Source organism: Larus michahellis, chromosome 8, assembly GCF_964199755.1.
Source record: "Larus michahellis chromosome 8, bLarMic1.1, whole genome shotgun sequence".
Lineage (NCBI taxonomy): Eukaryota > Metazoa > Chordata > Aves > Charadriiformes > Laridae > Larus > Larus michahellis.
The window spans coordinates 8,956,278-8,971,317 of NC_133903.1; the positions used below are offsets into that span (position 1 = coordinate 8,956,278).

Here is a 15,040-nt window from a genome sequence, read left to right on the forward strand (position 1 = left end):
AAGAGCTTGTATGTACGAAGGTAACGCTTCTAATTGTCCTCAGTATCTCCAGTTCTACTGAAGGGTTGCTGAAGTTTAGTTTTAAATAAGTTCCAGTTGGATGCTGGAAACTCAAAAGAGCATTCTATTTAAATGTACGGGAAGCAACTGTTAACGGCTGCGCTTTCACCAGGCAAACTGGCAGGCATATGGAAAAGTGAACTAAGGTACTAGTGCTGGGGAGAGTCTCTGACTCAAATCTTTGAGGGCCAGACAGTGTGTACTTCTGACTTGTAGGGTGCCACTTTGAGGAAGGAGAATGTGGATAGTGTTGCTGAACCCGCGACCTGAAACTTCTTGGCACAGTTCTGAACATAAGGTGCCAAAACACTGTACGTTGCTTAGGACCGTCTATCACAGCAAATAAAAAAAATAGCATGTAAAGCTAGTGAAAAGACATACTGAGATGTTAAAACAATTCTAGGAAGCATCTTTTCCTTTTTAGCTTAGGTAGTCAGTTTACCTTAAACTAGATGAAGTAGTTGAAATACATATGGCTGGTTCGGGCCTGTGAAAAGTCAGAGGCTCCTTATGCGGTACGAACTCTGAGCAGGGCAGTATCTTAAATCATGTTTTCCAGTTCAAATATAGTCCAGAAGTCAGAAGGGTTTACTTAAGGTACTGTTAGGTTAAAGTAATCTCTATAGACCGTTTTCCAGGCACATTGATTAGAATACAGGGGTTTTTTTAGCTTGTAACTAAGCTTCAGGCTCTTTACATAATAATTCCATAAACAGTTGTCTAAAAACTAAATAACATAAAGCCTTTATGTGCCTAAATAGACCTATAAACCCACACAGAGCCTGACCTTCACCTAAAGGAAGACATTTGCTAAGCACCAAGGTAAAAGTGAACAAACCGTGCTCAACTTCGCAAGAAAATGTCTTTATACAAGATGTTACAACTCTTTGGGAATGTCGGGGGAGGATATGTACTTGTGGTGTGTGGGGGTTTATGTGTGTTTGTTGGGCTTTTGGGTTGTTTTTTTGTTTTACTTTTCAAGTAGTTGATTTATTGGCTGTTGTTGTGGCAACTTTACAGTACCATCATCTTCCGGACTGCTCTCATTGCTGCTTTCAGTGTCATCATCTGGAGCGCTCACGCTGTCCTCAGATTCTTCATCACTTTCTGCTAGTCTGGAAAGATTTTTTCAGGATTTTAAAACCAAAACAACTTATAATAAGAAAAACAGTATTTAAATTAAAATTTCATTACCCTGGAGAATGGATTGGTCTGTTGGGATTAGAAAATTCTTTTCCTGAGTCAACATCAAATGGATCTGGAAAAAGAAGGAAAACACGCACGCATTGATGAAGAAGGCATATTTTAATCGTCTGCCTTTATTTTCATTTCAATGGAAGATTATTGGCATGGAGGGGAAGGCACAGGAAGCCTGGTTCAGCTTTCTGATGATTCTACCATAGTAGTTTGGTCAGAAACTAGGGGAGGCGAGAAACAACTGCCAGGTCCTGCCCCCCAGTTCTAGTCTTCACTCTTTTCTGTGCCCTCCCCTCCTGCCCCAAAGGGTTCCGTAGCTCCTCAGGGGGAGTCAGATTGTACGCAGGGGTTTCTAAGGCTTTTAATGGTTTAGTTCTCAAAGGGCTATCTAGTGAGTTCACGTCTACTGAGAAGTGAAGCACAGCCGTCCGGGTTTAGCTCTTGCTGAGGAAGGGAAGGGCTAGATTTGCTTTGGCTCACACAGCTGCGGAGAACTGTTACCTCTGAAAAGTCAAAGAAGGCACGACAGCTTTGGTACCACAACCCGTCCAGAAAATACACGTGATTGTGGGTGGAAGTGTGCTTTATTTGGCATAGCAGTGTTGCCCCTTAAGAACTGTCTTCAGTTTAACATAGCAGTAGTTGAATCTAGCCTAGCCTGTCATGGCAAAGAGACTGAAGTGCAGGGAAACTAAAGGTGTCTACCACCTGCTTACGGTGTGATCCCCTGGCCGACTTCTGTGGGACTTAACCATTGTGAAAGGGTAACATTAACTGGGAGCATCTCTCTTTGTATGTTCTTGATCATTTGATTTGTCTTTCTTTTTTTTCCTGTCTTGAATGAGACCAAGTACTCACCTGTGACTGCAGCCTGAAATACTGGGATACCAGTAAGTTACCAGAAGAACTTGGGAATAAACTACTGTACTTATTTTTGTTATCTTTATAGGTCTGATTTTAAATATCTTGATTAGGGACTATATAAAGATGTCCATTAAAGGTCTTCCTTAGGTTTATGTGTAACTAACTTGCTGTCAGACTGTATGCCTGTATTTACGTTTCTCCTCCTGAATTACTAGTCTTTTTACTCACACTCTGCTTTTAACATCTGTAGATAAAATGAGGAAGCATAGTATTTTCTTTTTACTCCTTAGTTCTCCAATATCCTTAATGTAATCAGGGTAGCTGCTCCACAGTTCAGCTGTGAATGCACCACTATATGCATTAAATTGCTTTAGTAATTTTCATCTTTCTGAGTTTAAAGAAATAGGGAAACTCGCTTAGAAGAATAGACAGTATAAAGACACAACACCACATCTCAACAATGCTCTTACCTTCTACCTCTACTATTTTCATGAGATTAAAGGAAAAGATTGTAAGGAAACTAGTTAGGAGAAGGGGGGGTGGTGTGTCTGTGTTATTTTCTTACCTATTTCTTCATCTTGTGTTTCATGGACACTGGCTAAAAACTCCTTTTCAACTCTCAGCACTTCTTCCGGGCAATGACAGGCTGCGTATTTTTCCAAGAGATTTTTGTTCAAGTCAATAAATGCCTTGCCCCATTTAAATTTCTTTAGAAGAATGGTGGCTAGGTCTGGGAGCCCTAAAACAGAAAATAAGTGATCAGTTTTCTTTTTCAGTGGGAGATTTCACTCAGCTTACAGGATTCCAAGTTCAGTACATATCTATGTATCACTATTATAATGAGATGTTTGCCAGCATTTTTTCCATGTTCAGGGATTCAGACTTTTAAAAAGATCAAAAATCCTTTCAAATTTCAGTTTAACTCGAAATATCTAACTGAATCCAAGAAAAGTTCGTAATCTTTTAGTGAGCGTTATGTAAAAATATTCTGTAGAGGTAACGGATTCAAGCTCCAGCTCCCACAGCCCTTCAGTACTGTATGGACCAAATCCTCTCTTATTTTCAGAAGGTAAGATTTGTCTGCAGTATAGTAGAGCACATCTCTTCAGTTGTCAAGAAAGTTCTGTGATGAGTTTGCAAAACATCAGAAGAGGGAGCAGTTTCTTTTGTTCTTAACCAGAACCCCCACTATTAACAGGCGGCTGTTACCTCTCTTGGAGACAAAGGTGCCTAAGGATTCACGCTCTGGCTTTTTTTTTTTTTAAACAGTTTTTCTAACATTAAGTGCCATCCTGACAAAACCAGGATCATCAGTTTATGTGTCCTATTTAATAGCTGACCTGAACACCCCACAGAGACCTCAACGCTACCAGATACAAGTACTTGGAAGAAAGCTACACAATCTGATCCCAAACTCAGCAGCGCGATGACCAGTGAGAGGGCATCACGGTTCATTCTATCGCAGATCATCTCTTCTGATTTATTAGGCATGTAAGAACTGCTGGTAGCATGTTTCCTATCAGACGCATTGCAGCCTACCAACAATGCAAAAAGCTGCAGCAAAAGCTTCCACGCAGGACAGCTTGCACGGGCGACCATAGTTCACGGGATTGGCAGCCACCAAGTAGGGCAGCAGCCGTGGATGCCCTCCTCTCATCTTCTGAAAAGGAGTTTCTTCTAGTTTGGCCCACGAGCAATCTATGACTGCGATTCCACTCTGGGCAACGACGTGCCTGAGAAAAGAAACATCGCTGTAGTTGAAAAATTGTCATTGCTGTATTGACAAAATAAGTTAAAGTAAGAATTATAATTGCCACTTTATACTGGCAGCAAATTTGCATACACCCCCCCTTTTGTCAATCAAAAGGCATGTTTTATAATGATCTAAAATACAGGTGCAATGAGAAAGAATAATAACATGTTTTTCCACTGAACACGCATGTGGCAAAAAAGGTTGATCCATACATTTGAGACTGAAAGAGCAAAATTCTAGGTTTAAAAATGTGACAGAAGAGTGTAGTTAATAGTAATGTTCACATTCTTAAAAGTACACCAAAGTTCAGATTTAGGTTCTCCGCTAGCTTCTAAAAGCTAATCTTTTCTCTGAGTACGCGCATCTGTATAAAAATTGCGCAGGCACATTTGGAGAAAATTCTCAACGTTTCCCCCAAATACATTTTCTAGTTAATGTGTTGTGTTGCCCAGCCGAAGAACTTGAATATGGAATCATAAAAGATACAGTAGCTGTAGGGCCGCGGTTCTGAACCAATTAACCTACAAACCACACACTGATTCCTCACTGGAGGTGTTCGAGGCCAGGCTGGACGGGGCTTGGAGCAGCCTGGTCCAGTGGGAGGTGTCCCTGCCCGGGGCAGGGGGTTGGAACTAGATGATCTTTAAGGTCCCTTCCAACCCGAACCATTCTGTGAGTCTATGATCTACAGATGCATTTTTCACCCGATACCGTGTAAAAATGCTGACCTGATTTAATAAGAAGGCTCTATTTCTCACGTTCGGGCATCAATGCGCTGTAACAGGAAGGACTGTGGCACAGTTTTGGCCACGAATCGGTGGTTAAAGGGCTCCCCACAACATCCCACCACCGAAGCGCTCCCCGCTCGGCCCCGGGACCTACCTGTCTGCGGGGGAGACGCACTCGGTGGCCAGCGGGCTGAGGACGAGCCCGGGGAACCGCTGGCGGAGCCGCAGCGTCCGGAGCAGCCCTTTTCGGGCCAGTTTCCTCCCGGTGCATTTCTTGGGATCGCAGTGTCCGAGCTCCCACATGGCGAGGGGGCAGGGGAACCTCCTCGCCTCCGGCTCGCCCGCCTCCGCCGCACCGTCGCCCTCCAGGCAAGCTGAAAACAGCGGCCGACCATTAGTGACCGCTCCGAGGCCCCACCAGGTGCCGGTCCAGGACCCGCTGGGCCCGGCAGCGCCCGGTCCCGCCAGGTCCCGCCAGGTCCCGCCCGGTCCCGCCCGGTCCCGCCCGGTCCCGCCCGGCCGCGCTCTCCCCTCACCTCTCAGCGCGGCCTCCGCTTCCTCGGCGAAGGTGTGGAGGCCGCGGTGGAGGCCGCGATGGCCGCCCCGCCGGCCACCCCTCCGCCGGTCAGCGCGTCGGCCCCGCTCCATATCCCCGCGTCTGGGCGGAGCGGCCGCTCCTCCGTCCCACCGCCCTTCCGTTTCCAGCGGAAGAGGCGATGGCGGCCGCCCGGCTGCTGGCGGCGGCGCTGGGCGCGGCGCTGGGTGAGCGCGGGCGGCGGGCGGGGGGTCGCGGCGGGTCGGTGGCCCGCTCGCCCGCCCGCCCGCCCGCCCGCCCGCCGCCAACCGCTCTGTGCTCGGCAGGTCTCTTCGCCGCCGCGGGGAAGATGAAGATCGTAGAGGAGCCGAACACGTTCGGGTAGGCGGCCGCCCCCTCGCCCTGTCGCGGTGCCCGGTTCAGCGGCCGCTCCGGCCCCCGGGGAAGGGGCCGCCGGTGTCGGGACACGGGCGGGGGGGTGTAACCGCGGGCAGACGCACAGCTCGGACTCAAACGCGTAACTCCCCTTCTCTTGAAAGGTTGAATAACCCGTTCTTGCCTCAGACAAACAGGCTGCAGCCAAAGGTGTCCCCGTCTGCCGTGTCGGGTACGTGCGTTACCTTTTTTGTCCGGTTTCCATCGTTTAGTGACTACAATTTGCAAAATAGCCTACGTTGACTGTGTGCAAAGGCTAATTTTACTTGGCATCTTATGAGCATCGTGGAAAATAAGCATGGCCAAATATATTTTATTGTGCTTTGGTGTCCCGTGTCCCAGTGCTGTTTGTCACACTGCTATCCATATGTTTTATTCAGTGTTTTTTTTAGCCAGTCATAGATCCTTCTAATCCTTACTAAAAACTTCTTTCTTCTTGAAACAATCCCTGACATCCTTGAGATTGTCATGTAGAAGTCATCCTGTCATCTGGTAGTACTTAATACTCAGAAATTGTTTTTAAAAAAAGCCCTAAGAGTAGTCTTGGAACAAGTCCCAGAAGCTCAGTTTCACACACCAGGTCTGGGTGCTGCAATGTAAACTCACCACTTCAGCAAAATAAACAGGAATCTAAAAAATTCTAGATCATATATGGAGGAGAGCAGATAAAATAAACACCGAATGCAAAGAGTGAGCAAAAGGAAATAACTGTTGTCTCTCCGCTAACCTTAAGCACAGACTTAAACCTTGCTCAGGTTCAATAAAGGCATTTTGGTGTGGTGACATTGAACGGGATTATGCTTAAAGTCTTCTGTCATGTTTTGTAAACCCAAATCAAATGTATAAATTCTGCATGTGGAAAGTGAAATAGTTAGACATGGGATTAGTAATAGTTAAAATGCTGAATGGAAAGATGCCAAAAATAGCAGAAAAAAGGTTAAAAGAACAGTACGCTTGAAATCCTTCTTTCCTGGATATGAGAACTTCTGTGTAGCCAAAAATTGGGAGTGTCTGTGGAACTGCAGTCTAGAGCATAGAACACTGTCTTGCACAATTATTGCTTTAGCATGGAAACCTTACTTGTTCTCTTCTTTTACAAGAGAGCTGGGGTAATAGTTCCTATAAGAAGATGGAGGCATGAGTTTAATGCATTCCTGAGGGACGTTCAGATTTGCTTTTCTTTCTCTGTGGGGTGGGCATCCTGATTGCGGAGGCAGGAACTCCGTGTAGTAGAGGGACGAACCCTTTGGCCAAGCCTATGGTCGCCTGTAGAATGAAATGCAAGATCATGCAGTCGGAAAAATCACATGGGAAAGAGAACCTGCCTGTATCCCAGTGGTCAGGGCGTTCCGAGGGCACGATTCTGGTGGTCTGGTCTTTGTTTCTAGGATTGCTTGTATAGATCTTTGGGAAAAGTACATTATTATGATTTAGAATTCAGGATGGGGTTTTATTTGCTTTGTAATCTCTTTTATTCTTCCCTCATAAATACTTAATCATTCCATGCAAAATGACCTTAAACAAGGGACACTGAAGTACCCCTCTAGCACATAGTTCAGAATTTTCGGCCCTTTTTTTGGAATGACAAGTTACCTCCCTTGGATTTCTTTTGGCAGCAAGGCTGGAATGGACAATTCCACAAGAGCAGAACTGTAACTGCTGATCCCTCTGACAGCAAAGGTTTATCTTGTTGAATACTAACCGGATCAGACTGTGACGGCAAACTGTGGGAAGGAATATCTACTTAGGGAATCTCAGCGAAACTTAATATGCAGCACTGTCAATGTTCTGAGCAGATGGGCTTTACCAGTATACGCTTGAGGAGTTCGGATGACTTTGGGGACAGACAGCTGGCAAGGAAGAGTTCCAGTGATTTCAGTGTTAGGTTTTGGCAAGATCTGCACTGATGATTCCTTCTATGGATCTGGCCTCCCGATAGGTTTCTTATTTCTCGCATAGAAGGAGGCTTATCTATTTCACTGAGTGCTGAAGTTGAAAAATGTTACAGATCATGATGCAAACCAATATAGCACTGGTGGGAACTTGCAGAAATCCATATGGAAGGTACAAATTTCCATATGTACAGCAGAAAACTAAATTTGTCACATAGTCCTTGCAGTTTTGTCACCACAGTAACTTGCTTAAATTTAACCGAAACATTATTCTTCCTTGATGCCGTTTTGTGGTATTTTTAGGCCCTGCGCATCTCTTTAGGCTTGCTGGCAAGTGTTTCAGTTTTGTGGAATCCACGTGAGTAACGGATTTGGATATTTGATTATGTGTATTTATTAGGAATGAAATAGTTTTTTATTTCAGTCTGAAACATTTCTTATTTTCTTTTTCTTCTCTTTTTTTTTTCTTTTAAGGTACAAGTATGAGTTTTGTCCTTTCCATAATGTCACTCAGCATGAGCAGACTTTTCGATGGAATGCCTATAGTGGGATTTTAGGGTGAGGCTTTTAGACCTTTAAGTTTTACTGATGTTGATAGCAGACCATTTTATAGATTGTCACAAAGAAGGCAGTTTTAAAATTTAACATTCTTTTATTGGTCAGCTTAAGTCATTGTGGTTCCCCAGGCGTTATGCATAAAAATACCCCATCTTGAAAAATTATGATTTTTTTTTTTTGATAAATACTAACCTCCTATTTTAGCTGGAGGCTGATTAATAACCAGTGCTAACTGCAGGTGTGACATGTTCATGTGAGAAGTTCAATAGTCTATAACTACAGTTTATATTAACAAAGATTTCATGTCTGTTAACTATCTTCACTTTGAGTTGAATATAACCTTATAAAATTAAATTAATGTTTTATACCTAGTTGCTTGTTAAACATATTTAATAAAAGGTATTATAATACTCAATGTAGACCCCCCCAAAGCATTCAAAAACCCCAGAGCATCCAAATTATAAGACCTAAAATAAATATAATTATGAACTAGAGCACTGCTTTAAAATTACTGTCTTTCAAAACATTTTGAATATAGATGTCTCTTTTTCTTCCTATGTGCACAATAATCAGTGAGCCAGTATGAGAGGAAAAGGGTACATCAAGGTGCTGAGAGTATCGTCGGCTTTAGGATTCGCAGCAGTAGAGACTAGGTTTTGTAGGTGCTTTCACCAGCACTAAAATCCTGCAGTAATCTGAGCTTGGTACTTGGCATCATGGAATTTGAATTTGTTGTGGGATTGATTGTATTTTATTGGATTTAAACATAGATATGTAAGTGCAAATGGTTCGCAAACTGAAAGTTGAACCACCGTTGTGCTCTCAAAGTAATGTTGATGTGCCCCAGATAGCAGCCAGGATAACAAACTGTACCATTTATAAGGTCTTGGCTGTAAGAAATGGAAATATTAAAACAACAAAAATTAAATATATACAGTTAAATTGAACACGGTGTAAGGGTATTCGTGTTTTTCTTCCTGAGTGTTCACCTTTTTCTTCCCCGTTACTTAAAATAAAATGATGTCCTGTTTTTTCAGAATCTGGCATGAATGGGAAATTGAGAACAACACATTTGTTGGGATGTGGATGAGGGAAGGAGACTCCTGTGAAACTAAGAGCAGACAGACAAAGGTATAATAACCTCCACTATGCTAATTCAGACAGCATGCTCTCTACACACACTCGTGTCACTCTACAGACTGAAACATTCCTACTTCGAAGAAGTCATCATTTAAGATGTGACATAAAACACAAAGATGAATTCCTGTAGGAGCTAGGTGAATGGATGGAGGAGTGAAGCTAAAATCAGGATAAGATTTTGAAGTTTAATTATGTATTCTCATTGGTTGCTTTTAACTCCTTTTTTTCCTTGATAGAGTGGAATATTCTGGTATTACCACTACTGTAGGAACATACAGTCCTTTGTAACTTGTGTCAGGAAAAATAAGGAAAAAGAGCTATTTGCTGAGTTCAAGATGCCAGCCTATTGTGCTCAGAACATCCAGGAAAAAGGAGGGAAAAGAATTAGGCAGTTAACAACAGCATGCCGAGAAGCTTAGTGAGGTGTTAAAACAAGAGCAGAGGGCATGCAAGGAGAATTAAGGAAGGAGTCAAGTATATGGGAGTGGCAGAGGAACCAACTCAAGAGAAACAGATTCTGGAGTGAGTACATTTTAAAGAAAAAGTAAAAATTATTATTTTGTGGAGTGGTTAAAATGTTCCTTTTCACATTCAGACGGTCTCTGTGCCAAGTAACTATGCAACTGGAAGGGTAAGGAAGGGTGAGAATTGCCCAATGTGTGGCACGTGCTTTGCACGCATCCTTTATCCTTTTGTTCATGAATGTTTTTATTTTTCCACCTCCCGTTTCAGTGTGTTATAGAGTTTTACAGATACAATGAATTAAACCTCACATTCCCTGGTGACATAGATTGCTGTCGTGAAGAAGAGTTAACGATTCCGTATAGTTCACAACAGGCTGCTTTTTGGGTGGAAGATGCTTAGCTATTACAATGATGGGTGACGATACAATAGTTAAGAGGGAGGGATATATAGTTGGAATAATAACCAATGTGAAGATGGGAAAAGGGACAAAATATGGAAATACGGTGCTTGGGAGTCCAAGGAACAATGATAGGTGGGGGCATCATTTCCCATTAGGAAGCAATTTTCACATTTTTAAAATAATTTGAAGGTGTGCTTGCTATGATTCTGTGGGTGACAGCGCTGGAAGCTTTGATGTGACGGTATGTACAGAAATGCATCTGCTGGCATTGGAAGACAGCAAACGGATCATCACTGCTGGCCCTGTTTCATGTGGAGGCGTTTCACTTATCTTTGTTTTTACTGATCTTTAGGTTCATCTTGTTTGTGGAAAGAGCAATAAATTGGCTTATGTATCTGAGCCGAGTACTTGTGTTTACTCTCTGACATTTGAGACTCCTCTCGTGTGCCATCCCCACTCTCTTTTAGGTAAGATTCAGAAAACAATTTGTGTGTGGAGCAGACGGCATATTACGCCAACCTCAGAGTGTCAGTTTTGAGGTTCTTTGAGTTTGTGACTGGATATAAATGAGTATTAAATGTAACATAGAATATGAAGTGTATTTCAAGTCCCAATCATTATAACACATAGGTATTTCTCAAATAAATTGGCATTGTTAGTATAGACACAGTGGGTGGTTTTTTTTCTTTTTTTTTCGGACTGGTTGTAGGAATCAGCCCTGTAGTATCTGTTCATTTACTTACCTTACAAAAAGGGAGAGCTCAATACGAATTACATTCAGCAGAGAAATACGAGGCCTTCTAGCTGGAAATAAGGGGAGAATTTTTGGTTGGTGGCATTCTCCAGAAACTTTAGATGTGTGAAGCGGAATTTAAGTTTAACCCCCGCTCTTGGAAGCACTAGAGACCATGTACTGTATAGAAACACTGAGGTCTTAAAACAAATGTGCTTGTATGCTACTAGAGGAGCATTTAGCTAATGCAGGGCAGCGATGTTGGTTTTTACATGGTTTGACTTCCATTTTTCAGTTTATCCGACTCTGACTGAAGCACTACAAAGGAAGTGGGATGAAGCAGAGCAGCTTCTCTACGATGAACTCATAACTGACCAGGTTTGTTAATGTTTTCCAACTCTGATTGGTAAAGAACAATTACTGTGAAGAGCCAAACCTGGCTTCTGCAGTTTCTTCTTTTGGAGTGGATGCATTTATTCTGCAGTTGGCAAATAGTAATTTTTGTGCTCTGTAATTGCTGTATCACCTGGTAACTGTAATGTTTTCTACAGTAAAGCTTGAGGAATTGGAATGGCCAGTGCAAATTACAAGTGGAGATGAGAGTCGAGTGGATTGATCTGTCGTCTTTTGGAAACTTTCTTTTTCAGGGATACAAAAAAATACTGAAAGAGATTTTTGAGGAAGCAGGACTTCTAAAAGCAACAGAAGAAAAGGAAGTTGAGAATAAGAAAATAAGTCTGGAATTTGAAACAGTGGAGAAGTGCAATAAGGTATCCAGCATAATATTTACAACGTGGAATTAAATTGCCACTTTTTTACTGTATGACAGTATCAGCGTGACAGCATTGTGTAAATACTCTTTGGATTCAGCTGCAATCTGTTGATGGGATTATCTTCTCTTGTTTCAATGTGTAACCATCTGCACACAGAGAGATTTGGTATCTCGATTCTAGCCCTTAAGTCAGAAACAAACCAGCACAACTGAAAGCCCAATGAGAAGACAGGGGGAGTATGTAGGAACTAATGTAGGCGCTTGCGCTATGAACACCTTGTAAATACTCTTTCAGTCTGGGAATAGGAAGGAGTTACTAGTGAAAATAAATGTGTAACCAGCCTTGGGAATGGATAATTACCCAGACTTGTGTCAGAAGGCGTTGGCTGTTACACAAGCAAAAGGCAGAATGATCTATGCTGTGTCCATTCCTGAATGGCTTTTACGTGTGTGAACAGTCCTTCTGCAACAGAACTGAAATGGGGAAAACAGAAGGTGTGCTCAGCCTGGAAGAGTGCAAGCTGAACATCAGAAGGAGCGTGGAAGGGAATTAATTCATTGTAATACAAAGAAGAAGCTGCTGCTGTCATTTTATTTGAAAATGCGGCAAAGACAGAACACCTCGTAGTAATTCCTGAATGTAACCCAGTAAACTGTGGTTAACATGAGTATACTTTTATAAAGATCACCATTTTGATGTGGTACTGTCAGGAGCTGGAACAATCACCTTTTTTCTTTTTTTTTTCCCCCAATTGTTAACAATACAGTATTTAATAATTCGTGCTTCTTTTTCTGGCTTCATTGACATAAAGTTGGCTGTTCTGGTAACCACAGAATCTTAAATCATTAATGTTTTGCTCTTTCTTGATTCATGTAAAACCCAAAACACAATAAAAAATTTGGGCTGCTTTGATATTTCAGATATGTGGCTTCAATTTCAAAAGTACTAAGCAATCCCTGGCTCTGTAAGTTAACAGAAACTGCTAAAAGAGAGAACATGAAGTTTCTAGGTCAAGAGCTGAGGAGGTGACAAATTTTGAGGCATTATGATATAAAATAAAATAAGGCTGGTCCTATAGCAAACTTATGAATGCAATTTTGTGCTGTGATAAAATGCTAGTTAGAGGATAGATCCAAAATAGCAACAGAAAGCACTCCTGTTTTTTACTCTCAGGCTTGGAAAAAGCTGACTCCTGTTTTGGCAACATAGAAATATATCTTTTTGTAAAATTTGCACCTTGTTCCTGGAATAACCAGTTTAAGATCTTTTAAGTCAAAAGCTGTAGCAGCTGTGCACAGACGCATTATTTTTGATAAACTCCTATTTTATGTATGCATTTGGAGAGTGGGAGAGCCATTTTAAATGTATTTTCTTTCTTAGGAATACAAGCAACTTTCTAAAGAAATAAAAAAACTTCAAGATTTATTAAGTCAGCATGGTATTGCATACAAAGGAATTTCTGGTGAGTTTTTTGGAATTGTTCTTTTTCATTATTGTCTGTTCAAAATGTGAATACCCAAATGTTGGTTTTGGTTACTGCAAGGATTAAATAAGCTGTTGTATATGGAGGTAAAATTTAGTAGACAAAGATTTTAGTAAGTACTTAGGTCTTGATTCCTGCGCAAGAGGACTTGTTTTGCCCCCAGAAAATCTGTTGATTACTTGAAATTTTACCTTGATAGAAAAATGTTGACTGCCGTTGTAACTGAGGTTTGTCTCCAATACTTAAGATGACAAAGGGAATCAGTGTTACAGCATTCATAGCACATAAGCATCTTTTAAGTAACTCCACTTTCTGCATAGTCAACCACAAGGCCTGACTTCTTTGAGAACACTTGAAATGTTCTGTTTCTGTTTGAATTGTTTTTATCGTTCCTTAGTCCCCTTTTTTCCCTCTCTTTGATTTCTGTTAGGTGAGTACCATATCGCATGCAGTTTTTAGAAGGAAAGACTGTTTGGTGCTGGCTATGAAGAAGCAAGGCTTATCTGGATTAATTTCCTTTCTAGGGAAAACATATTAGAATTCTTGTAAAACATTTTATCTGCGTGTTTAAACTATGTGTAACTTGCACAGTATTTCTGCCTGTTTGGTAGTTCATTTAATTATTGCAGATTAAAACTGTATGATCAAAAGCAGAATTCACAACTTACTCTAGATGACTTATTTCAAAACTATTTAGCAAATTCTGTTACAAAAATGTTTTGGTGTTCAAAAGCAGAATTAACTGATGTCTTAAACTACGTATTACAGCTGAAAATACCAGTGTTGAACATCGAAGTCAAAAACTGGCAACTGCAGTGACAACTGTTCTTAATGGGTCAAAGGATGATGAGCACCTGCATGGCGATACAGGAATTTGGAATGAGACCGTATGAAGAAACCTGGGTGGTAAACAGCAGGTTCATATGGAATGTCAAGCAAGTTGAACATGTATCGTGACACTAGGATGATTTACCTTCTCTGAGTATTCTTTACTTTCTGAATTTCTGCCCTAAAGCAAAGGGAACATAATGGAGCGAGGGCTCACCATCACCAAGAACAGTTGGCTTGTTTCTGAGAATGTTTGTAAAACTCCTTTGCTAAGGCCAGTATTGGGTATAGGTTTACAGATTCTGCATCTCCAGTCCCACCTCTGTTATTTTCTTTGATCAAGCATGGTAACAGGTGGTGTAAATAAAAAATAGTTCAAGACCAATGCTGTCAGATGTTGTATGAAAGGTAGTAAGTACAATATTAAGAACATGTTATTTCATCTGTATGCTAAGATGTTTTCTGTGCAGACTTTAGCAGAAAAAGAAATGTTTTCTGCCACAGCAGCGCATGACGCCCCACCCCACCCACCCCCGTGCAGGTGTCATCTTTGGGTAGTGGGTGGGTAAAATGAAAGCAGTTCAGGGTCTGATGGAAAGGTGCTATGAAAACACCAAATTGTTATAAAAGAATAGCTGTGTCAAGGGAATACGTGTCAATTCTCTGTGTGTAATAGGGAATAAAATGGACTCTTCCAACATCAGCTGTGGAAATGTTACTGTAGGAGCCGGTGGAGGCCAAGAACACCGTCTCCAGACGTTATCACAGAATCCCACCTAGTGAGCAGGCACCTGCAAGAGTGATATGTCTTCGGCACATTAAAACGCCTGCTGCAGGAATTCTGTTTCTTCACAACCCCAGGCAACCGGGATTCAGTTACAACTGGCACCTAAAGCTGGCAGAATGAATCCAGGCATTCCCGGACACTTTTGTTTACCATAGAATGGTTTAGGTTGGAAGGGACCTTAAAGATCATCTAGTTCCACCCCCTGCCCTGGGCAGGGACACCTCCCACCAGACCAGGTTGCCCAAAGCCCCGTCCAGCCTGGCCTTGAACCCCTCCAGGGATGGGGCAGCCACAGCTTCTCTGGGCAACCTGTTGCAGTGTCTCACCACCCTCACAGTAAAGTCTTTCTTCCTAATATCTAATCTAAATCTCCCCTCTTTCAATTTAAATCCGTTACCCCCCACCCTAT

At 42.0% G+C, this 15,040-nt stretch overlaps 2 protein-coding genes across 3 annotated transcripts; one reads left to right on the top strand and one right to left on the bottom strand.

Moving 5' to 3' along the window:
- Positions 1 to 908: 908 nt before the first annotated feature.
- TSR3 (TSR3 ribosome maturation factor) lies at positions 909 to 5,298 on the bottom strand. Its single transcript, XM_074599220.1, has 6 exons — positions 5,139 to 5,298; positions 4,757 to 4,976; positions 3,661 to 3,854; positions 2,687 to 2,860; positions 1,255 to 1,318; positions 909 to 1,175 (listed from the first exon to the last, which is right to left on the bottom strand). The coding sequence occupies exons 1-6, from the start codon at positions 5,248 to 5,250 to the stop codon at positions 1,031 to 1,033; spliced, it is 909 nt and encodes a 302-aa protein (XP_074455321.1). The 5' UTR covers positions 5,251 to 5,298; the 3' UTR covers positions 909 to 1,030.
- On the top strand, positions 5,165 to 14,229 carry GNPTG (N-acetylglucosamine-1-phosphate transferase subunit gamma). Of its 2 annotated transcripts, XM_074599218.1 has the most exons (11): positions 5,165 to 5,364; positions 5,464 to 5,518; positions 5,677 to 5,744; positions 7,768 to 7,822; positions 7,939 to 8,022; positions 9,060 to 9,153; positions 10,380 to 10,494; positions 11,056 to 11,138; positions 11,408 to 11,530; positions 12,914 to 12,995; positions 13,785 to 14,229. In XM_074599218.1, the coding sequence occupies exons 1-11, from the start codon at positions 5,319 to 5,321 to the stop codon at positions 13,907 to 13,909; spliced, it is 930 nt and encodes a 309-aa protein (XP_074455319.1). In that variant the 5' UTR covers positions 5,165 to 5,318; the 3' UTR covers positions 13,910 to 14,229. The 2 variants fall into 2 exon arrangements, with proteins under 2 accessions (XP_074455319.1, XP_074455320.1); XM_074599219.1 differs by lacking the exons at positions 5,677 to 5,744; positions 7,768 to 7,822 and having other exon boundaries at positions 5,304 to 5,364.
- Positions 14,230 to 15,040: the final 811 nt, after the last annotated feature.

What these genes read in the sequence shown, in the direction of transcription:
- GNPTG (XM_074599218.1), top strand. Translation starts at nt 5,319, where the DNA reads ATGGCGGCCGCCCGGCTGCTGGCGGCGGCGCTGGGCGCGGCGCTGG. An exon ending in GGCGCTGGGCGCGGCGCTGG is followed by an intron (nt 5,365 to 5,463) that starts GTGAGCGCGGGC and finishes TGTGCTCGGCAG; the next exon opens with GTCTCTTCGCCGCCGCGGGG. An exon ending in ATGAACTCATAACTGACCAG is followed by an intron (nt 11,139 to 11,407) that starts GTTTGTTAATGT and finishes TTTCTTTTTCAG; the next exon opens with GGATACAAAAAAATACTGAA.
- TSR3 (XM_074599220.1), bottom strand. Translation starts at nt 5,250, where the DNA reads ATGGAGCGGGGCCGACGCGCTGACCGGCGGAGGGGTGGCCGGCGGGGC. An exon ending in TGCGTCTCCCCCGCAGACAG is followed by an intron (nt 3,855 to 4,756) that starts GTAGGTCCCGGG and finishes TTCTTTTCTCAG; the next exon opens with GCACGTCGTTGCCCAGAGTG. An exon ending in AACACAAGATGAAGAAATAG is followed by an intron (nt 1,319 to 2,686) that starts GTAAGAAAATAA and finishes TTCTTTTTCCAG; the next exon opens with ATCCATTTGATGTTGACTCA.